Consider the following 24,569-nt stretch of genomic DNA (forward strand, 5'->3'; position numbering starts at 1 on the left):
TGACTGGTGCCCTGGGACCTATTACTTGTCCCAACCACTCCTCTCCCAACCAGCTCCTTCGTGCCTCTTAGGGCGTGTGTGTGGCCCTTGAGTGGTGATGGATTAAATCCTGGAAGGTCAGAGTCTCAGGGTTAGGAAAGTTATCCTAAGAAGCCCTCGGGACCTGGGATAGGCTGGCAGGCTCCAGCCCCTTTGTATAATTTTAGTATATTGTTTGACAATTTCCAAATGAAAGGCACAATCTTTCTTAACCACAAGCTCTAAGGTTCGTGGCAGGAGGCCTGCTGTCCAACAATTCTTCAGGTCAGAGTTGGAATTCTCCCGGGTTGCACAGGTGAGCCCACCCTTAGGCTGTGAATCTGTGTATTTGCAAAAGATGTGTGATTTTCTACTGAAAAAGAAGCATGCGTGAGGATAGGCACAGATAAGTACAGTGGAGACTCTAACACCAGACCGTAAAAAACAGAACACATACCCTAGTGCAGGTAAGAAATATAAATGATTTTACTGCTCAGCATTTGCATATGGAGACGCAGTGCACACAATACTACGTGGCATTTTTCTTCAATTGATGCAACTCAGTAATTTTTATTGCAACTGGAAGACAATACATCACAGAAACTTTATGGTAGGTCTGGGGAAAAGTGTTATTTACAATAAATGATGAAATAGTTTGTCTTTGGCAATATGATTACATATGAAGAATGCGAAATGCAAGTATGGATGCCTCCAAAGCAACACCATCAGGTCCCTAAACTTCGGCGGGTTGTGCCTGCTTCCACACTGCTCCTCCAGGTAACACAAACGCAACTGAACATCACTGTCTCCTCTGTGGTTCTCCCTTTCTATTCGTGATATTGGCAGTTTCATACAGAAAAAATACCGGAAAAAATTGGCTTTTGAAACCTTATTACTCTAGTAAATGAATTTGGCCATCGAGGTCTTATTGGCCAGAGGTCACATGACCCTAAGTATTGGGAGTAAACCTCTTGTCTTCTGATTGCTTTATCACTGTTATTTATTTATTTTTCTGTAAAACAAAAGCAGAACTCAGAAATGTTACAGAATCAGAGCATAAAAAAATGTACAAGTGTATAACGCTTCCCAGACATACACGGATGCTTGTTTCGTCCACATTGTTACCACGGCAGTACAAGTAATGAGTGTGAATGACAGCAGGGAGCTGGCTGCTGAATCAGCCGTGAGCGCCGATGTCCCAACACACATACCCAAGAAATGCTGAATGTTTAAATAACTGAAATTCTGCTAAGAGTTTCATCTAAAAAAAAAAGGGAGGGGTTGGGAACTCAGGCCACAGTCATGAAAGGATGAAAGACAATTTCTAGGTTTCATAGATTCACCATATCGAAGTCTTTGAGAATCCAATATGGAATATTAACTCTTTGCAAAAAGTAGGGAAGGCTATTCTCAACTTTTGCAAATGAAATACAGTGGACAACACTGTTGCATCTATTCCAAATAAATAGTCTTGATTTCAACACTAACAAAACGAACAGGAAGGGTACTTGTGAGCATGATCACAGTAAGTCAGAAGTGATCTTTCACCCAAGTCTGATTTCAAAAGTAGGACAGACAGCAAAATGCAGCACCATAGACACATTGGTTTCGGCTGTTAAAAGATGGATCATTTTAAAAATCGGATTTTCCTTCCTTAATTTTTGGTCAGTGAAGCTAGCACTTGTTTGCTGAACTGTGGAAGAATTGCAAGGTCACACGCTATATTCATGATAAAGCAACGGAGCAGATGAGTCTGTGCTTAATTCAAGAATAACCAGTAGGGGAGAGAGAGAGAGAGAACAGGAGTTGACCACCATCACCGGCTCTCTCTCAAAGGAAGAGGGGGTGACAGATGAATTCACAAAGGCAGGCGGGACTATACAGAACACTGAATGCCATGTGTAAATCCTCATGGGATTCCAGAAGGGGGAACACCACACAACGTATATACTTTGATTTACACATTCCGTTACAAAGAAAAGAAAAAAAAAAGACACGATTACAACTTTGTAACTGTGTTAACTGCGATATAAACCAAAGTCCCGGAGTTTTGGCAGGTAACTAAAAAGAGGGTTATCACTTAGGTTATATAGCAAAAGTGTTGATGTATATTATATATAGTAGTATAAATAATAAAAAAGTATTATTTAAATTAGATCACAGTGCTGCATTATGTGCATAACAGTGTTTGATATAGTATTCGAGCTGGGACCTACGACACAAAGGATTTAACTGTCAACACTGGTTAAGTCACAATCAAGAGGGGACACGGAGTTCAAATGTGTTCTTTTGGTGGCAAAAAAAAAAAAAAAAAAAAAATCCCGAAGATGAAAGAAAAATACTCCTCTACAGAAACATAAAAAAGGCAACATCTGGGCAGCTGTGATCCACCAGAAAGAAACGAGTCCCAACCTGAATCAAGTTTAAAAGGGAAAGAGAAGTCACATTGAGTTGAATCCAATCCCATATGGAAAACCCTCCCATGTAGGTCACTTGTACATAACTCTGATTCCTTCTCCGAGAGCCCTTCGATGACAGAGGCCAAGGGCCCACACACGTGGAGTGGCGGTCACTGAAAGGAGGAACTGGTAGCGCTTGGTGCCGAGCAGTCCTGCCGCGTCCCAGGACTGAGTTGGGCGCAAAAGCCATCCGGACGGTTTTCACTCTACAGAGCCCACAGCCTGAAGCCGTCCCGGGTGAGACCACCATTCAGTGCGATGGCCTTCTCCAGTGGCCCCGTGGTATTCACAGCTATGCCTAGCAAGGGCTAGACACGCTGAAAATCAGCTCTTAGGAAAAGCCTCCCACACATCCCTTCTAAAAACTCAGCCCCAAGACTAAAACCTGCTACAGCTGTCTTGGCCAGGGTTTTCTCACACCATCTCGATGTGGGTTGGGTTCATTTTAGTTTCAGATAGACAGTTTTACCAAAGAACTCTTGAACGTATATATACTGCTTAGAGAGGGGGAAGGGAAGTAGGAGCTTAGGGTATATCATAAGGCTGGGAAAAATCTATGATGCAAACTTTTTCCACATAATACTAGGTAAAGATAAAAGACAACTGTAGAAGCATAAAAATAACTGTCTACGTGTATATCATTTAAGAAAAAAGAGTTTACAATCTCCTTCTCTTAAATGTGTCCGAGGACCAACAGCAAGTAACTGTAGATGTCATGGTGCCGACGGATGTGTTCACGTTTGTTTTCCAAAAGCATCTTCAAATATTGCTATAGTTCCCCATTTTCCCCTCCCCCCTGCCCCACGTGAGTATGTGAGATACTGGAATGACACATGAAACGCCACTTCTCCCAGCAGGAGAAATGAAAGCAAAAACACCACACCCCTTGAACGGTGCTCAGGCAATTTTTGTCAGACTAACGAGTACATAGGCTAGTTTGGAAGCTAAAAGAACACCTGACGTTTGGGAAGAAATTCCAAGACTAAAGTGATTACACTTGAGCAAAATATTCTTTCACAAATAGGCTTGTGCTTAAATTCTCTACTGCTCTTGGAGGAGGGGGTGAGAGAGGGTGCCTCCTGCCCCTTGGCTTGGCAAGGACATGGACAACCTCATTCTGCAATGAATTCACTACAAACGGCCACATACACATCGATACTTTTTTTTTTTCTCAACAATCAAAATACAAAGTTAAACACAATTGAGCCATTGTTTTGGTTATGCATAATGTGTATGCCTCCAAAAACAGAAGAAAAATAGAAGAAAGTACCCTCACTAAAGTTTCCCCCAGGTCTCCCAGCGGCTCCTACGTAGGGACTGAGGGAGACTCGGGGAAAAATAACACTTAGAAAGCTGCCCGATGAGGTATTTATGCAAAAAGAGTGGTTCTGGAGTTAAGAACACACTTTTATAAGATATTTATCTATTTCTCAAAGAGATCAGAAAAGTAAATCACACACATTGCATTTTATTATTTTCTAAAAGAGGCCTTTGCTCCTTTAGAAAAAGGAAATGAGGGGAGACAGCCCACGGTGGGGTTTGAATTGGAAGAAATCCCCTGCCAGAAACAGTCCTGGATGTTTACCTCTGTCTTTCAGGAGGGAAGTCTGAATTTGACCTTGGGGGTGGGGTGAGGGTGGGGGACTGAGGTGGGCTCAGTCAGGTGACGACACAGAAAGTGTCGCCCAGGTTCCACAGCTGTGGATGGCTTTTGGGGTGTCAGATGTTTGGGGAGACAGAGGGAACAGAGCACTTCAAAAAGACATCCTTATTCCCATCTACACCCTGAACAAGTACGCTGGAAGTTTTCAGGTTCAGGTAATGAATCTGACCTGTGTAGGGGTGTAGATCTTTCTTTTTTTCCCCTCAGGTTCTCTCATCAGCAACCCAGAGGAATATGATGCACCAGTTAATTTTCACCGTCCTGGCTGATGGAGCTTCTCACAGTGCCTGGTGCTGGCAGATGGGCTCCACAATGGCCCACCCTGTCCTATTTTAAAAATCAAGATCACCCCAGTTCCCTCCCTCTCCCTCACCATCATATCTTGAGCCATGGGAGTGGGCATTTTTGTTTATGTTTTAAAATTCCCTTCCATGTGGGTGGAAGATCAAATTCTTTTAGAGGGTTCTCTGGATCCCCCCAAATCATTTCTTTTAGGCAAAGATAACAGGAGTTTCTGGTCTGCGTGGCATCATCTGGTTGTCTAGATTCAACGCTCACAATCTAGGTGGGCTTCATTCCAGGTTGGCTCGTGTGCCCAGGTGGTAGAGACGGCCAGCCCCTCCTTCCCACCATGAGATGGCGTCACGGGAAAACATCTGGGGCTGGTCCTTCCAACACCCGTGTCACTTCCTCCTTCACGTGTACCCTAACTCACACCCTCATCCAATAAGGCCCATTAGTGTGTTTCCCCTTCTCCTGGTGAATTTGCATAATTATTCACTGCCTTTTTCCTCGAAACCAAATCATGGTCATGGTTTTCTCAAGTCAGCGTCCCATAATTCTCTTGATTCTATCATACACACTCACTACTAAGTTTGCCCTCAAATTATTGCGTCATGGTAAACATGTACAGACAAAGAGAAAGGACACACTTTTCAACAGAGAATCAGAGGGGGTCGGGGCTGAAGTGCAGACAAGGCAGTGCAGAGCTCCACCATCCAGGCCCTACCAGAACATGAAGAGATTTTGTATTGCAGAGTAAGCTCCCCAACAGTCAGAATTTGTCCCTGAAGAAGGTTAAACCTTAAACACCTGCTTCAAAAAACAAAAGCAAAATAATTGGAAAAAAGGGGGGAAAAAAACAACGAAAAAAATTAAAGGAAAGGAAAATAAAAGGAAAAAAAGAAGAAAACCAAAAGAACCTCTAAGCCTAAGGGCTTAAAAATTAGAGGCATAGCCTTTTCTCTATTTTCTATATTTATATGAAAATAATTCATGCTTCATGCTAAATACATTGTTTACCTTACAAGAACTTTATTTTTGAATAAAAAAAGTTTGTGTTTTTGTGATTTTTTTTTTCTTTTTTTTTTCTTTTTTCAAAGGAATTCCATGCATTGTGGATCAGAAATTTCTGCTGGCTACACTGGCTGAATGTGGAAATCATTGATTTTCGCAAAGATGAACCTTGACTGACATTAATTGCAAACTCCATTTTGAGGGCAGTATAGGAATTTGTTTTCCTTTCTTTTTTGCCATGTTTTACTTTAGTTGTCCATCAATGTGCCTTTCATCTTTTAAAAATACACCACAATACTAATGGCAGGTTCTGTAGCTTTTTGTTTTGTTTTGTTTTCACTTGGATCAAATGGTTTTGACAGACAGAAAAATATTTGTACCATGATTTCCTTTGTTAACAGCTACTGTAATTTTTTTGGAACTTGATTTTCACTTTTTCACTTGGGCAGTTAAGAAGACATAGCTTGTTTTTTGCATCAGTTTTTTTTCTTTTTCTCTCGTGTGTGTGTGTGTGTGTGTGTGTGTGGTGTGTCTGTGTGTGCACACGTGTGTGTGCAGGACCAACCTTCAGGCTTATGGCTTGTGGAACCTTCTCTTCATTTAATGTAGAACAGAATTCAATGATTAGCAACATCACTAAAAACTGACCCAGTTTCTTCTCATGAGTCACTGACACCTGTTGAACATGAATGGTCCAGTGTCCACCCCGGAAGATGCTACTAGGCTTCACGGTTAAGAAGCACAGAGGACTGGTGACCGCCTACCCACCCCTGCACCGCACGCTTGGGGCAATGCCAAGGGTTTTCTGGCACAATGTGATGCCCAGCGCCACGAGCTTGGGTCTCCTCCTTCCTTCTCCTCAGTTGCCTTATGTGCATTCACTCAGCGAACCCAACTGGGTGCACATCCTGACCTTTTAAACCTAAAGGTTGGGCCTGATCGATGGTTACTTTGCACACGTGCCTTCTAAGTGCCAGATGTGTATCCCCGTGGCATTATCGTTGCCATCCCTGTGGATTCAGCCACGGGTTTCTGACAAGCTGGAGGAAGCAATGGTAATTTTGGCTTTTTCGGTTTTGTCTTCAGATAATGAAAAGCTTTTGTAAAACAGCTGAGTGTCAATGTGAGTTCTATGGCTTCAATCTCCTTTAAACATAAAATTCTTAAGGGTCCAAAACAAAGGAGGGGGGCAAATTAAAAAAAAAAGAAAGAAAGAAAGAAAGAAAACCAAACCAAAAAAAAAAAAAAAAGAAAAGAAAAAAGAAAAAATAATAATAAATTGCTGATATTGCCACAAATCATTAGAAATCTCCTGACATGCTGAAACCAAATGGCCGTAAGTTCAAAACAAATCAGTGACTTGTTTTTAATTTTTTGTGGTTTCCTTTTGTTCTTTCTGCCCCTTTGCCGTCCGATTGGTGATGTTATTCAAACAGGACCGAATCCCCGCCAAGTGCAGGAGTGACCCCGCCGCCTCTTTCATCTCCTCGTCATCGCTCTCGGGGGGCTTTTCCGTGCGTCTCTTTTTGAGGGGCAGCGTGTCGCTGGGGACCTTCCTTGCCTTGGCGAGGTGCTGGCGCTTCTTGTGCTGGGACGCGTAGCCGCTGTCCCCCAGAGCATCCTTGGCCTCCTTCGGGCTGCGTTTCCTGTCATCCTCCTCGGTCTCGCTGTGGCTCTCGTGGCTCTGGAAGCTGCCCTCGCTGCCCTCCTGGCTCCCCTTGGTGGCAAACTCGTAGTGGTCGTCGGCCGAGGAGGAGGAGACGGAGTCGCTGGCGGGAGAGGTGCTCCTGGCGTTGGAGGACTTGGCACTGCTGTAGTTGTGATCCTCCTTGGGGTCTCCACTGACCACCGGGGAGCCACACGAAGGCTCGCTCTCAGTCCGCATCCGGCAGCTGGTGAGGCCATTCCTGCGGGGCGGGGACAGCGGTGGGGAGAGGGGCGGGGAACGGGAGACAAGAGAGGACACGGATTAAACCCCTGTGACGAGACACCCAGCAGCCCACCGAGTTGCCACAGCAGACGCTCTGACATCCAATCCGGCGATGCCCCAACAGGTGGGTCTGCTTTGAAGACAGGGTCCCAAATCCTGACACCTCCGTCCTTCCCTGCTTATCTCCTGTCACTGACATTTTCACTCAGGTTGTGCAGCTGAGACATCAAAACAACACTCTTTTGAAGTGACAGCGGTGGAAGCGCCATCTCTTCTATTAAACCATAAAAATCAAGCTGTGCTTGGTTTCACATACCCATCAGCACTGCGGAGGAGACACCACCGGGCGATGCTGGCTGGGTACTTCAGAGAAAAAAGCCCACTCTGTTCTAAAGCGGCTCTGGTAGGAGCCTTTTGTTGGAGGACTAAATCTGATGTTCAGGAAAAAGAGATACCTGCCATGTGGTGACAGCTACTCACTCCTGCGTCCCTTCCCTCATTCATTCATTCCACAAATATTCACTGCACACCTAATATAAATGCACGGCCTTAGGGAGGGTGCCGGGGGGAGGCATCCGAGGTGGAATCAAATCCAGACTGTCACAAAAATGTGCACAGATGAACAGAGAAGCAAGTCATGGTTAGATCACAGACGAGACAGCAATAAGCTACCATCTACTAAACTTACCACCTGCCAGGCGCCCTGCTGCGTCTGCAAGGATGATTGCGTTTAACTCTATAAAGTGGTTATATTAGCATCCTTATTTTACGGATGCTGGAAGTGAGGTCTGGAGATGTCTGGTAATTTACTTAAAGCCACACAGCTAATGAGTAGCAGAGCTGGGATGAGAACCAAAGTCTTAAGCTTGAGCTCTTCGTAACATCATCAGACTGACTCTCACTCTTTTTTGATTTCCCTACAACTAGGTCACCTGCTATATATTCCCATCGGGACCCGACAGCACCCATCACACCTCTGATCATGTTATTGTGTCCACATGTCTGAGCAATGAACTGACCTCCCTTGTGCTTCCTTACTGGCAAAGTGGGTATAGTACCTGCCCCCTGCTTCACGGGGTTGTTGGGCTGAGGATGTGGGCGAACGCCTGCCGGCACCTGGACCAGCGCCTGGCATAGCGGCAAGGACGGTGATGCTTATTCCTGGTTCGGCCGTACACTCTGTGGAATGAGCACCAATCCTGCCTGCACGGTAGCTGTAGTTCTGATGGTGCCTGGCACACAGAAGGTGTTCGTAAGAGGCAGTGATCAGAGATGAATACACACAGGTGGGGAGAGTTACTTACAGCTGGAGGGGGCAGAGGGAGGGCACAAGGAGGTTTGTGGAAGACATGGCATCTGGCCTTGGATGGGCGGGCCGGAGGTTTTGGGCAGGGAGGAGAATGTTCCACTGTACCATGTTGGCCCCATTTCCTGTAGACTTATCCACGGGTAATATATTTCTAGATCTTGGGAAGATGGGCACACTTTTCCTTCCTACACGGCCCCAACTGTAAGCACCCTACATTCCCTCCATAGACAGCACTTCCCACCGTCACTATGACCGTGTGGTGACGTCCAGTGTTGGTGGTTCCCGCTAAAGAGTTAGCACCACAAGGCAGGGCCCAGTCATCGATCTGTCCTCAGGGGCTAGCACTGTGCCAGGCACGGAGTGGACCCACAACAGATACACCGAGCAAGTGTCGGAGCAGATGGGATTGTTTGGCAGAGAGTAGGAAGTCTGGGGAGATGGCTGTGGGTCTCCACCAGCACGTCTTCCCAGACACTCTCTGAGGAAGCGGCCCCGGCAGAAAGGCTATGGGGTGGGCCCTCCAATGAGAGTCAGTCTGGAGCCCCTTCCCTTTCTCTCCTGCCACCCCTGTGGGCCTCGAGGCTCAGGGAGATCCTGTTGCAGGCCAAAGAGAAAGGAAGAGGCGAGGAGAGTCCTTGGTGTAAACGGTGTAGCAGGCATCTCCTTCCTGCTGGTGCTCTGTTAAATTTAAGCTGGTGGAACTTGAGGATACGGGGAGGGGGAAGGGTAAGCTGTGACAAAGCGAGAGAGAGGCATGGACATCTATACACTACCAAATGTAAGGTGGATAGCTAGTGGGAAGCAGCCGCATAGCACAGGAAGATCAGCTGGGTGCTTTGTGACCACCTAGGGGGGTGGGATAGGGAGGGTGGGAGGGAGGGAGACGCAAGAGGGAAGAGATATGGGAACATATGTATAACTGATTCACTTTGTTATAAAGCAGAAGCTAACACACCATTGTAAAGCAATTATACTCCAATAAAGATGAAAAATTAAAAAATAAATAAATTAAAAAAAATAAAGAGCCCAATGTTCAATTTTAGATTATCTGACCAAAAAAAAAAAAACTTAGTTAAGCTGGTGGTGAGGAACCCCCCGCCCCCATAATGTGCACCAGCAAAATTCATGAGGGCCGTTATCAAAATTCCATCCTTGCCAGATGCCTTAAGATCATCACAATAAACCGTGACAATTACAATGTGTGCATCTGTATGATAAAGTCCTAGCAGGCTCCGGAAGGATCCCAGCAGCTGTCTTGCACTCTGTGATCCCAGATCGACACCCCCTCCCCAAAGTCCTTATAGAAACAGCCTGCCTTTCAAGACAGACAGACTTTGGGGTTCACATCCCAACACTGTTTATTAGTGAGACCTTCTATAGGCTCCCCATCTGCCTTATGGGGCTACGTGACGACAAAATGAAAAGTTCCAAGCACAGAAGACGGCTCTGAGGGGTGCCTGAGAATTCTGACACGGTCCCCTCTCTTGCTGTCTGCCCGCCCAGAGCTCTCTCTGCTGCCCCAAGCAGTCCCATTTTCTTTCTAGGCCAGGTCAGCAGGCTGATGGGAATGCAGCATAAAGTAAGAGGGAAGAGGCTCAGAGACAGAAATTCCTCACGGGCTTGCCTGTACAGACAGCCCCTGTGCTTTGGGGTATGGTCTCTGCGATACGTTTTCTGCAGACTTCCTGTTTTTTGGCTGTGTCTTGGATGCACAAAAGTGGGCAGGGGAAGATTCCTGTGAGGTATTACCAAACATGAAACTGGGTAAATGCAATAAATTGTACAGGTAGCTATGAAGAGGTATTAAAGTGAATGAAAATGAAAGTCCCATACAATGGTTCTCAGGATTGCTGCTGTTGCAGGTTAACTCTTGTGAAATCCCCAAATAATTAGTCTACTGAACTAACCTAAAAGGGTTCTGAATGAACCCAGCTATACTTGGATGAGTTGACTGGGCTATGGTTGGCTTTTAGAAAATCAATTCAGTTCTGAATCCTTATTTTTTTTTTAACAACATGGGCCTTATGATTCACTTCACTACCACAGTTAAGCAGAATTTGATACATCTCTGAGCACGTATGAAGAGGGAGACAGAGCGGGAGAGGAGAGGGAGAGAATTCCGGGAGCAAAAGAGTAAGAAAAAGGCAAGTGTTGAAAAAATCTAATTCTTAGTGAATCTGGGTGAAAGGTATATATGGTGTTCATTGTGCTTCTCTTTCTTTTTTTTCCACAGGTGAAACATATTTTTAAGTAAAACATTTGGGGTGCAGGGTAGAGGAGTGGGAGAAATACACCAGAATGAAAGCAACGGTACATTTCAGTGCCATGCTATCATAAGAGGGAACGTCCTGAGCCTGAGAACTTCTTTTTCTCTCTTTCTCTTTCAAGGATATAAGCAAGCATAAACCATAATGGAAAAGAATATTTAAAAATATGTATATATGAGTATAACCGAATCACGTTGCTGTACAGCAGTAATTAACACAACATTGTGAATCAACTATACTTAAAAAAAAACAACAAGGATATAAGCAAGCATGAGAGAAGCACTCAAGACACACCAGAATCACACTGAGACCTTCTTCTTAAAGGCATCATAGAAGTGAAGGATAAGAGAGAAGCAAATCACTTCCCTAGCTCATGAATTCAAGGTTGTGCAGTGCAGGGTCTCTGGTTCCTCCTGGAAACACACTGCACGTCAACAGGGATTCCACAGCCCACACCTTGCAGCGCTGGCCCCACACAACCGCTTCACAGACAGACAAATAGAATAAACTCAGGGAGCCCCGTGACTCATCCGAGGTGGCCCTGCTAGATCTCAAAGAGGGCTCAGGCAGGAAACTGAAATGTCTCCATCCCCCCCAGGAAGCAAGCTTACTGTGATGAAGACAGGAAACAACTTACCATTTGACAATATTTCTGGATGAAAACAGGTACACAGACGTAACTTCACGGAGTCAGAATTAAAATATAAATACATCTCTCTCACACTTGATATTGATACAATTAGCCTTCCCTGAGATTTTAGCATGGGCTCATAATCCATAAATTACACACGAACTCAGCAGGAAGCGACAAGCTCCTCCAATTGTTAATTACTCCATGCAATGTTGTTCGTGGTGGGACACGCTGGCTGCACTGACTGGGTGTCAGAGGCCTCCTGCTGCAGGGGCTGTCATTCCGGGGAACCAACTACTTTAAAAGAAGAGACCAGGCAACCTGGACATGTTGGAAGGGGGATTTCTAACCACCTCCTTAAAAATCATTCATTAAAATGAACACTGCCACTTTTCAGTTTCAGCTGAGTTTCTATGTAATAGTACTCACAACCCTCATGTGAGCATAAATTAAAGCCACCTGATTCTACTAGGATGACACAGAACCACATGTTATTCATCTCAAATAAAAACCTGGTATTCATTCTCTCGTCAAATTGGCGGGGGGTGGGGTGGGGTGGGCAGGAAATACTGAACATAAAAGGTGAGAAATCACATTAGTTCAGGCCGACAATGAGCAACGCTTGCAACTAACAAGTTAAGGTATAGCTTCTGATCAGACATGGACATTTTGATGGGTTTCTTTACAGGTTCATGATTTGTTCCGTGATCGTATCATCAGTATTGATCTCATCAGTGTTGTCTCCACCTTTCACTTGTGTACTAGGGTTCTCTCTCTGGTTTTAAACCTAGCTGGCATTGAGGGTGAAGTTGTCCTCCTTAGGGATTTACTTGAGAACACTGGTCTTTTGCCAACTGTGAAAAGAAGGTGCAGTTAATGGGATTATAGAAGCAGCACTCGAAGTGCGGTGCTTCTGTCCAAAACCGACTGTAGGTAGAAAGACACAGAGGACAAGAGATGACCTGAAGCTTCCATTTCCAGCCAGTTGGCAGAGGAGATATTTAGAAGGCATTCTTCCAACTATCATACAAAAGATACTGGATAAAGGGCAGCAACATATTTCTGAGTCATTGTTGGGTTCCCTGGAAAATAAGGGTACTCTTAGAGCTCTACATAAATGCACATGTACCAAAAGAACTTCACACACACACAGACGAAAATCTAAAAAAAAACGGGACAGAATCTGAAACGTGAGCAGTAGGCAACCAAGAAAGGCAGGGTTTTCATGAAGCAAATGCCTCCTCTAGCCCTGGGACAAGAGCCCAATCTTAGGGGGAGGGAGAGGCAGGAGGATTGATTTTGGCAGCTCCCGGGTTTCTGTGGCCCCTTGAGGGGGTTAAAGTGGCCTTGGATGCATTGGTCCCCAGGCTACCAGCAGAAATTTTAAAAGCAAATGCTCTCCTGAAGAAAGCAAGCCACATTGAGGCCATCAGGATTCCTGTATATCAAGTTTAATCAAACATTCAAGTAGAAGCTCATAACCTAAAATCACCAAACAGGTCACTAGGAACGTATAAATGTAAAAATGCCACATAAAAAGCTAGGACCCTTGAATGATGACGCCTTCAATGAGATCCTAGGGAAAAATAACTGCCCCTCACAGGCAGACAATGGGGATAAAAGCCAGCCTTGACCTCAGCTCCAGATGGAACTGGAGACAAGAAAAGCCTCCCTTGAGAATTTTTAACCACAAGCCTGAAGTCTTGTGGGTATGAGGCCAGAATTCTACTGTGTGGACCAAAAGACCTTAAGCTAAATTTAGTTTCAAGTGCCCAATTGTGCCTACTAGAAGAAAATACAAACCCTTTTTGGAAGAACATACTTTAAACACAGGCCACAAAGAATTCCCACAGATAAGATTTTAAGGAACATATGTTCACAATTAAAAAAAAAATCATTAAACACAAAAGAAATACGCCAACATAAAGAGACAACAGAAAAAACATCCTATAGAATCTGAACTGCAAAGTCTGAAAATATTGCAATAATTAGGCACAGAATGTAAACTATGTATAAAAAAATAAAAGAAGGAATTGACAAATATTAGAAAGAAAGACTGGATTATTAAAAACCAAGCAGACAGGTTTTGGAATGCATCAAATAGAATTTCTAGAGCTGAAAAAATATAATCCCTGAAATTAAAAAACTCAATGTAATTGAGTTGTAAGACAAAAAAAGTAAAAAAAATTGGTGAATTGAAAGATGGAGCTAAAGATATGATAGAAAATGCAGCAGAGAGAGATGAAGAGATTGAAAATACGGAAGAGAGATTGGGTAATATGGCACACAGTAAGAAGATCCAATATAAATCTAACTGGAGTTCCAGGGTGAAAGGAAAAATGGGGAAGATCCAATCCCAGAATAGAAAATGGCTGAGAATTTTCTAGCTTTGATGAAAGTCACCAATCTTCAGATTCAGAAAGCCAACAAGTCCCATGGAGGATAAATAAAAAGAAATGCATATCTAGATACATCATAGTTATCACAGACAATACAAAGAAAAAAAAAGGAGTAGAAAGGAAACACATTACCTAAGGAGAAGTAGCAATTAAGATAAAACCAGTGACACAGATGAAAGTGGAACAATATTCTCAAAGTGAAAGAGAAAAAAAAAACTGTCAAACTACAATACTATTGTCTAAGAATGAAGGCAAAATAAATATATTTTCAGACAAAAATTCAAGACTTTAATTAAAAGCAGATACTCATCTATAGGAACTTCTTAAGAATATTTTTCAGGAAAAAAAGAAAATGATCCAAAAAGAAAGGTCTGACTTAGAAAACAAACTTATGGTTACAAAAGAGGAAAGGTGGAGGGGAGAGATAAATTAGGAGGCTGGGATTAACATATACACACTACTATATATAAAATAGATAATCAACAAGGACCTGCTATATAGCATAGGGAACTTCACTCAGTACTCTGTAATAACCTACATGGGGAAAGAACCTGAAAAACAATAGATATATGTGTATGTATAACTGAATCACTTTGCTGTACACCTGAAACTAACAACATTGTAAATCTACTATACTCCACTGTAAAATAAAAATGAAAAATAAAAACAAGAAGAAAGGTCTCAGATGCAAGAAAAAAAATGATAAGCAAAGAAAATGTATTCAGGTATCGACCAGACAATACAATAGAGTCGTCCCTTGGTGTCTGTGGGGTTTTGGTTCCAGGACCCCCACAGGTACCCAAATCTGCAAACGCTCAAGTCCCTTATATAAAATGGTATAGTATTTGCTTATAACCTACGCACATCTTCCCGTATACTGTAACTCATCTCTAGATTACTGATAATGCCTAATTCTATGTAAATGCGATGTAAATAGTTGCTGGTGCACAGGGCAAACAAATTTTCATTTTTGGAACTTTCTGGAATTCTTTTTTTTCCCAAATATTTTGATTGAATCTATGGATGCAGAATCTGTGGATACGGAGGGCTGACTATAATAACAACTGACTTAAAAAAAACAAACAAAAGAGAAACTGAAATAGAACTAAAGTCCTAGACAAATGTAGCATATCATTTGGGAGGTGGAGAGAACAGAAGTTAAAGCATTCCAGGGGCCTTGTATTCATCAGGAGGTTAAAGATACTGATTAACTCTACACATTTTAAAATGTTCATGTTAAAAGTTCAAGGATCAACACTAAAAGAAGAGAAAAATATATATAATTTCTAAACCATCAGAAGAGGGGTAAAAGGAATGAGGAGTGGAAGAATCGTGATCAATTTAAAACAATGTTAGAAAGGAATCTGGAAAAGGGGGGACAAACAAATGCAAACTAAGATGGTAGAAATAAATCCAAATATGTCATTTAAAATGGGCTAAAAATCTTCATTAAAAGGTAAAGATCATTAACACAGATTTTTAAAAAAGCCATATGCTGCTTATAAGAGATGAGCCGAAAACATAAGGATTAAGAAAGGTTAAAAGTAAAAGGAGGAAAAACATCGTGCCATGCTGGTGTAGCTACATTAAAACCAGATAAGATAGATTTTTAAGGCAAAAATCATTATTACAGATAAAGAGAGTCATTAAACATTCATAAAGGTTCAATTCACCAGGAAGATATAACTGTTCTAAACATGGAGACCTCCAATAAGATAGCTTCAAAATACACCCCAAATTGGAAGAGCTATAAGGAGAAATGATCAAACCCACATCTCCTTCCCTCCCTCCTTCTGTCCCTCCACCCCCCCCCCCAAGACACACACACAGATATGGTTAATAGGTAGATTTGATCTAATGGACATACATAGAACATGTGCTCATAATGTAGAAGGTATATTATTTTGAAGCACACACAAAATATTTATAAAAACTGATATACACTACTAGACCACATAGCAAGTCTCCACAAATATCAAAAAAGCAGTATCTTACAGGTCAATTCTCTGACCACAATGTATTATAATTAATAATCAATGTTGAAGAGGTAACTAAAAGCAAAAATAAGAAATAACCATCTCCTCCTAGGTTTGAAAATTTAAAGACACACTTCTAAAGACATGTATGGGTCAAAGAAGGAATCAAAATGGAAATTAGAAAATACTTTGAACCTGTAACAATAATGAAAATAAAAGGTATCAAAACTTATAGATGAAACTAAGCAGTAGTTTGAAGGAAATTATAACCTTAAACTTTTATATAAAAAGAAGAAAAGTTAAAAAAAAAAGTATCCAATCCAGACCAAACAACAAAAAAGAATAAGCCCAAAGAAAGAAAGGAAATTATAAAGTAGCAGAAATCAATGAAATAGAGAATAGATACAACCTTATGCCAACATATTTGAAAACAGGTGAAATGGACAAATCCCTACAGTTACCAAAATGAATTTAAAAAGAAATAAAAAATAAGTTATACTATAATCATTAAAGAAATTAAATCAATAGTTAAAAATCACCCCACAAAGAAAACACCAGCCCCACAGTGTTTTGCAAGTAAGTTCCATCAAACATTAAGTAATAGATAATTCCAATCTTACCTAATCTCAGAGAATCTAATAGCAAATACTCTTTAACTCATTATATGAGAATAACGTAATCCTGACACGAAAACTAGATAAAAATAGCACAAGAGAAACATGGACATGGACAAATATGTAAAATTCACACCTAAGAGGTCAGCGTACCAACACTAGCAATATGTAAAAAATATAATGTATCATAAGCATATCAGAAATGCAGATTTTACTCAAAATTGGGAATTTATAATGTAATTCACCAAGTAAAAAACAATGAGACGGTCGATCGACTTCCCTGGTGGCACAGTGGTTGAGAGTCTGCCTGCCGATGCAGGGGACACGGGTTCGTGCCCCGGTCCGGGAAGATCCCACATGCCGCGGAGCGGCTGGGCCCGTGAGCCATGGCCGCTGAGCCTGCGCGTCTGGAGCCTGTGCTCCGCAACAGGAGAGGCCACAGCAGTGAGAGGTCCGCGTACCGCAAAAAAAACAAAAAAAGAAAAAAAAGAAACAATGAGAGAAAAAATTTATAGTTATCCTTAATGATGTAAACATTTCGTTGATGAAATTCAACAATCATTTATGATAAAGTATCATAGCAAGCCAAAAATAGAAGGAATTTTTTTTGTTATGATAAAGTATATTTCCTAAAAAAACCTGTAACGAACATTCTATCATTTGTTCATCAATAACATAGCTCCCTTTAAAATAAGACACAATATAAAGATGTCTATTGCCATTACTTTTACTCAGAGGTCCTAACTGCAATAGGACAGGAAAAATAAAAGATATAAGAATTAGAAAAATCCACACCATTATTTATATAAGATATAATGCTATACATAGAAGAATCTACAGATAAATTATTAAAGTTACTAAGGTGGTTTATTTTATTTAGCAAGGTTGCTGGAAAAAATCAATATACAAATAATTAACTCCAGATGGATTATAGATTTAAATGAGTAGGAAAAACTTTAAAAATCTTTTAGAAAAAAACTATAGAAGACCATATGATCTTGGCACAGGGACTTTATAAAGACACTAGATTTCATTACAAAATGATTACTAAGCATGAAAATTAAGAGCTTCTGTTCATCAAAAGACATTATTATGGACCGTGAAATGACCATCCACAAACTTAGAAAAGTTATTAGTAACACATATAGTCAATAAAGGATTAATATCCAGAATATACAAAGAACTCCTACAAAGATAAGAAAAAGAGAAACAACCTGATAGAAAAATGAATAAAAATGTTGAGCAGGCAATCCATCAAAGAGCACATTCAAGCAGCCAATTACATATATGAAGAACTGTGCAATATCTTTAGTAAGAAGGGAAATGGAAATTAAAATGCAATGAGATACCGTCACATATTCACTAGATTGGTTGAAATTGCAAAGTATGACAATTCCGAATGTCTGTGAAGATGAAGAGGAACGGGAAGTATCATACTCTGCTGGTAGGAGTGTAAATGGATACAAGCACTTTAGAAAACAATCTGTCATCACCTGGTAAAGCTGAGCATGTTCATACCTTACAAACCAACAATTCCCACACCCGGACATGCATCTTAAATGAAACTGGAGCCACGTATAGGAATTTCCATAGCAGCTTTGCTTGTAACAGCAAAGAACTATAAACAATTCAAATGTCTTAAAAAGAATTGTGGTATAGCCACGGAGTGGAATATTATACAGCCATGAAAACCATCATCAGTTACAACTATATGCAGCAAACCAAATAAACTTAATAATGAATAAAAAGAGCAAGTTGGAAAGAAGACATAGTATCATTCTAGTTATATAAAACTCAAAACCAAGCAAAACTAAATACAGTATTTACAGATATCAAAAATACTTTTAGAAACCTAGGAATAGTAAATACAAAACTTGGGATTATGGTTATCTTTCAGAGAGCGGGTGCAGGGGCCTCTGATGCTTGCTCCAGCTGGGTAGCCCTTGCCAGGAAGCATATGGGTTCAACAACTCCAGGACTTCTGTCTCAGTGGTCACCTCCAGGGCGGGGGCAGGAAGGAGCACCATTTTCTCCCATGAGCTGCAAATCGTCCCCTTAAAAGACTGAGGTAAATGTGACTCCCTCTCTGTACTAGATCGCAGAACACAACAGGAATGATCCTAAAACTCTCCTCTATGAACCGTTTTGCATTTGGCACAGTTCTGCATACCGGGAGAGCAGAGGATTTTTAGATACAATAGGAAAAGCCGCCTGGACTTTCAAACCAATGCCATTGATTTGAAACACGAGGAGCAGCTCCAGAACGCTGATCAAATTTTACGCAGGGAACTTGCCGGTCATTGTTTAGATTTCTGGACCAGAAGAGACAGAAGTCAAGACAAAAAGCCGAGCCGGCAGCCGAGTAGGAACTCTTGTGCATCCTTTGCCCTCCTGGTACTGTTTTTTCCTTTTCCCTTTAACCGCTCCCTTTAGTAATATTTCCTCCTCTCCTTCCCACCACTAAGCATAACCTCATACTGAGTTTTAGAATTGCCTTCAAAGACCATGGTTTCAGAAGATAAAATCTGACAGGTACTTGGTTTTTAAAAAACAAAACAAAATACAATACAAAAGAAAGAGATCAGTGGCAAACTTTCCCTCCAGTTGTATAACTGGTCCCCACCCTATCTTAAAACTGAAGGTTGCAGGCTTCCTAAACTCCTGTGACAAACACCTTCTCCAAGGGAAAGACAAAGAGAATGACAAGGAGATCTAAAGCTGATACATAGGTTTTCCTGGTGACTCTATATGGACAGGACCTTACGTATTAATCTTTTGTATGTATAGAACCATTTATTTCTGACTTGCTTCCTGTTCCACGGGAAGGACAGTTTTCACTTGAGGTTCTTAGAGATCCAAATAAAATTAAGCAGCCTTAGGTGGTGATCAAATGGAGCTTCCTTATGATTTTACAACATGCTATGGTTTAGACTACTGTCATGACTCCTCAAAACCATGGCTTTGCCACAAATGTGCACTGTCCTCAAGGTGGCACAGAAGCCCAACCTAAAGCCTTTTCTGGGGGTTGGGACTGAGCTTCAGGTGCCCAGACAGGGGGCCTGGGGAGGTCTGTGGAGGGCAGGTTGGATGAATCCGTAAGGCTCTCCCCATTACTCATTTCATTTTTTTTCCTTTTTAAAAGTTTGTGATAAAATACACAAACAAAAAATCTTAACCCTTTTGAAGCATACATTTCAGTGGCACTAAACACACTCATAACATTGTGTAGGCATCCCCACCATTCATCTCCAGAACCCTGCATCTCGTAAAATTGTAACTCTGTCCCCATTAAACAATTTACCTCCCCATCCCCTCTCTCCATAGTTACTGGCGACTACCATTCTACGTTCTCTCTCTATGAATCGGACTACTCTAGGTACCTCATATAAGTGGAATCATACAGTATTCGTCTTTGTGAGTGTCTTATTTCACTCAACATAAATGTCCTCAAGGTTCACCCATATTGTAGCATGTATCAGAACTTCCTTCCGTCTTAAGGCTGAATATTCTATTGTGTGTATATATACCACATTTTGCTTGTTTGTTCATCTGCTGATGGACTCTTGAGTTGCTTACACGTTTTAGCTACTGTGTGAATAATGCTGCTATGAACATGGATGTACAAATATCTCTTTGAGAACCTGCTTTCAATTCTTTTGGGTGTATACCCAGGAGTGGAATTGAGGGATCATATGTTAGTTACTATTTTTAATTTTTGGAGGACTGCCATCCTGTTTTCCACAGTGGCTTCACCATTTTACAACCCTACCAACAGTGCTCAAGGGTTCCAATTTTTCCACACCCTTGGCAACACTTGTTATTTCCTGTTTTCTTGACAGTGCCATCCTAATGGGCGTTAAGTGGTATCTCACTGTAGTTTTGATTTGCATTTCCCTAATGATTAGTGATGTTGAGCATTTTTCTATGTGCTTATAGATTACTTGTGTATCTTCTTTGGACATAAGTCTGTTCAAGTCCTTTCCCATTTATGAATAGGGTTGTTTGTTTTTCTAATTATTTATTTATTGAACACCTGTATAATGTTTACTGTGCGCCAGGCATGTAACTGTGTGTTAATCCTAATAACTCATGAGGCAGGTGCTGGTTTTCTCGTGAGAAGCCCAGGTACACCTGGCCCAAGGTCACACAGCTGCAGGCTATAGACCCAGGAAACTTGGTTCCCAAGTTCATGCATGCAATTTCTGGGCTCTCTTGACATACGAAGGATGGCCCTTCCACCAGTTCTCTCTCAATCCTCTGGCAAGCCCTGGACATTTAATTTTTCTCTGCCACCTGAGAGGTCACTTGGGGTCAAAAAGCCTTAAGAGTCGAAAACAAGGTGGCTCAGACCCAGGAGAGTGCTATGGCCTGTACCTGGGAAGCAGCCCATAATTCTATGAATGTAAGAAGTCTTATGCTCCCATTTCCCAAGAATTCCAGAAACAGTTCTTCTTGGACTAGAACTGTTTGTCCCATTCAGTGTATTCTCTGCAAGAAATTTCACTGGAGAAGCAGCAGAAGACACGGGCATAAAACTATGAGACGTGGGAGCAGTTATTTTGAGGAAAATGTGTCTTGAGGACTCTCTGCCCAAGCCAATTTAAAAATAAGCAGGTCTCCGATGTCGAAGGATGGGCCGATCCCTGAGGTTATTGAGTAAAAAGTCAACACTGTAAAGTCAATTATGCTATTGACAGATACTCTTACAAGGAGATTACACATCATAATTATATGCAAAGGAACCCAGCAAATACAAGCTGTGTAATGACCAGCTAATAAAAGTAACACTTCATCTATGTCAATAACAGTTTCAGAGTTAAGACAAACAAACATGGCCTTTGCCACTCAGTGGAGGAAAAAAAAAATCCCTGAAAGACAAATATTTTCACTTAAGGAGAAGTTGCTTAGACTCACACAGAAAACCTGTCACACAAAGCAGGGTAGGAAGCAGGTCTTCAGGGGGTGCTAATGACTTTCTGGCCCTCCTGCCAGCCCCAGCTGAACTGATGGGGACAGCAACCCCTGTAAACATGTGAACACCCCCAGGGACCCTTGGTCACTGCCACGTGGTCTGGCGGACGACGTTTGCTGTTGTTCTATTCTCTGCTGGACTGTTTTCCCTATACCCTTAGTTGAATTTAGGTTCAACTGACAAATGGCCAAATTTAAAACAATTGCAATTGCAATGAATGTGAAAAAGCACAACAAGATCCCCCCCTCCCCTCCAAACACTTCTTAATGGGTTTTACACAGTCTCCCACAAATACCCACTTAGCTATGTTTATATTCATTTTTCCTGAAAGTGTCGCACTGCCTCCTATTTGGGCCATAAAGAGGGCAAAGGTATTATAAGCAAGGGTCCCTGATCTTCCAGAGCCTGCGACATTCCTCTCCCTAACGTCTCTTAAACTGAGGTGGAAAGTGCAGACTTGGTATTTGGATAATGGACTGCTAATGCACAATGGTTTTCTTTATCTCTATTTATGCAAATGGGAACTTGTCTAGTTTCTGCGAACTGCGGTTGTACATTTCACTGAAATGATTCTGCTTAAACCTCCTGTGACGTTGAGGAAGGTCACTCTTCGACTATGAGCGCTTTTGCAGGGGGACAGACGTTATGAGCTATTGTCACTCAGCCCCAACCCCAGACTACTGTACTGTTTCGTGGGCTGGGGCAAGCCACATTTCTGCAGCACTCCTGGCTCTGCCTTCAAGAGACTGGGAAGGGGGTGGAGGAAGAGGGGACACGCTCCTTCCTGTGTGCTTCCTGTCCCTGTGTCACCCCAGCAATGCCTCTTCCCCTCTGCAGCGCCAGTTCATTCCTACAGTAGCCGCTGAATGCAGTTTGTGATTCTTCCAATACTGGAGACCCAACTTCTTCACGTTCCCTGACAGGTACGTGCCCTAGCAGGAGCTTTCTCCTTAGAGATACCTCTGGTCCTTCCACGGGTCCCTCCTCTGAGCTCAGAGATTCCAGCCCAGCTCAGTGGTACCTCCTAAGAGGTCTGGATCCCAGCCCCAGCCCCTCCTCTGAGGTCTGAGGTCCAGCTTTGAGAGGCAGTCATTCCAACCTCACCCGAGAGGATGTGGCTACTTCCTACAACTGTTTCCTCCGTGATACCCTGAGTCCTCTGTTACCCTTCCAGTTGCCTGGTTAATAACTTTCTACCTGGCTAACGGTTCTTTATTTCGAAGTCTCTCTATTCGAGTACCTAGTGTGGCTTCTGTCTCCCAACTGGATCTGACTGACACATAGGTCTAGCCCTGAACCTGTCTGTGGCCTTTTACCGTGGAAGGAGCCTAGGTGAGGCACTGGCTGGACTGGATGAGTAGCAACTCTTTTACCAGAAAGAAGACATCATTGTTTTGCTGTAGTGCTATGTTATCTTCTAACCAGAACATAACCAGTTAAAAAAAAATTATATTTTACATAATGCTTCTAGAGGCTAATCAGTAAATTTCTGCAATTATATATGCCATGAGGGTAATAATTAAAATTAGGAATTAAAATTAGGAGCAGCTCCTGCTGAAGGCCAGCCCGGTCTCAGGCCTCCCTTCGCTCTGCCTGGCTCTTCCCTTCTCTGGGGGAATGGCTGGAGCCACATGGAGAGCTTCGTTTGCTTTCAAAGGCACTGAAAAGATGCTGAAGACGACAAACTGAAAGTCTGTACCTAGCATCCGCTCAGAAAAGTAGATTGTTACTCCCCGTAAGAATAGTCTACGGTCTCAAAGTCTTCTCAACCAAAAAGGCAAACTAGGAGGTTAGGCAGAAACAATTTTAAGAAAGAACAGAAAACAGAATGTCTCTCTCATAATGTGAGGCCAAGGCATGGATATATTGGCTTCATGGAAGAGGCTTACCATTTATGAATTCAATTACTGATCTCAGGATATCTAAGAAAAATATGGGAGAAGTACAAGAAAAAGAACCTTCCCATACACTTTTGGAAAGTATCACCATGTCTGGTTAACAGAAATGATAAGTGGTTTTTATCATTCTATGACTATTCTAATTCCTACCAACTTTCCTCCTTAGCAGGTTCCAAATGCCAGCGCCTGCCCTGAAGATTAAGGACTTCCATCCTGTCAAAAGTAGTTGGTTTGCTGGGAGGATTAAAAGACACAAGTGAGTGGAGAATCTCCACATGGTTGATTCACATCAGGGAGCTCGACCTTATGTGTCCCTCAGGGCCCAGTTAACAGACTTCCTGGGATGGTTTCCTTTGGGACATGAAACACTATGAAAGCAAAATCGCCATTAGGTGTGAACTTGATCCAAAAGTGCAGGAAAGAAGCTAGAAGGTGATGCTGTGAAGGGATGCAGCTCAGCATGGCAGGCCTTTTCTAAACAAGTAGCTGTGCAACATGCAATGAGACATCAGCCAAGTGAGTGAGACCCAGCTCCTGTCCTCAGCAAGCAAACCACAGAGGACAGAGGGACACACACACATAGGGTCACTCATCAAAGGGTCACAACCAAAGCATGGGCTTATGGGTTCCAAGAAAAGAGAAATTAATCTGATGTTGGCTCAGAGGCCTGCGCAGAAAAGCTCTGTGAAGGAACCATTTTTGTGATGGGCCATGAAGGATATGCTGCCTTGTATATGGAGTCTGAGGGGAATCGACAGAGAGGAAACTGTATGAATAAGATGGGCAAACACTGGATGTATGTGGAGAACAAATTTGGCTCAAGGAGATGGGAGGACCAGGGGGACATCAGGGTGATGTGGTGGGAGCCAAGGAGGATGCTTTTGCAGACAGCTGGAGAGGCACATTTTAGGAAATCAGTCTGGCGATGGTTGATGGATGGGCGAGGGTGGGCAGAGAAGCAGCAAGGAATAGGAGGAAGGCATTCAAACTGGTGCGTGTGAGGCTTCCAAGCTAGCGACAGACCCTACTCTGGGGCTGGCAGAGGAGGTGAGAAGGATGGAGGAAAGAAATTTCCCAAGGAAGAGTTCATGTGGTTTGGCAACTGACTGGATTCTCAGAAGCAGGGGACTGATGCCA

The 24,569-nt window shown here is 42.4% G+C and overlaps 1 protein-coding gene across 12 annotated transcripts in view; it reads right to left on the reverse strand.

The window, feature by feature from the left end:
• Positions 1-480: 480 nt before the first annotated feature.
• FOXN3 (forkhead box N3) overlaps positions 481-24,569 on the reverse strand; it is a 407,295-nt gene continuing 383,206 nt past the window's right edge. For 9 of the 12 annotated variants that reach the window (XM_089908097.1, XM_089908098.1, XM_089908095.1 and 6 more), the window contains 2 exons: positions 8,425-8,598; positions 481-7,343 (listed from right to left, as the gene is read on the reverse strand). In XM_089908097.1, the coding sequence (XP_089764223.1) occupies positions 6,803-7,343; positions 8,425-8,598 (715 nt within the window). In that variant the 3' untranslated portion in view covers positions 481-6,802. The remainder of the gene's footprint in view (positions 7,344-8,424; positions 8,599-24,569) is intronic. The other 3 variants (XM_022576313.2, XM_022576322.2, XM_089908103.1) reach the window with 1 other exon arrangement.

This window comes from Delphinapterus leucas, chromosome 2 (genome assembly GCF_059928025.1).
Source record: "Delphinapterus leucas isolate spDelLeu-1000000601 "Yukka" chromosome 2, BTC_Dleu_Yukka2, whole genome shotgun sequence".
Lineage (NCBI taxonomy): Eukaryota > Metazoa > Chordata > Mammalia > Artiodactyla > Monodontidae > Delphinapterus > Delphinapterus leucas.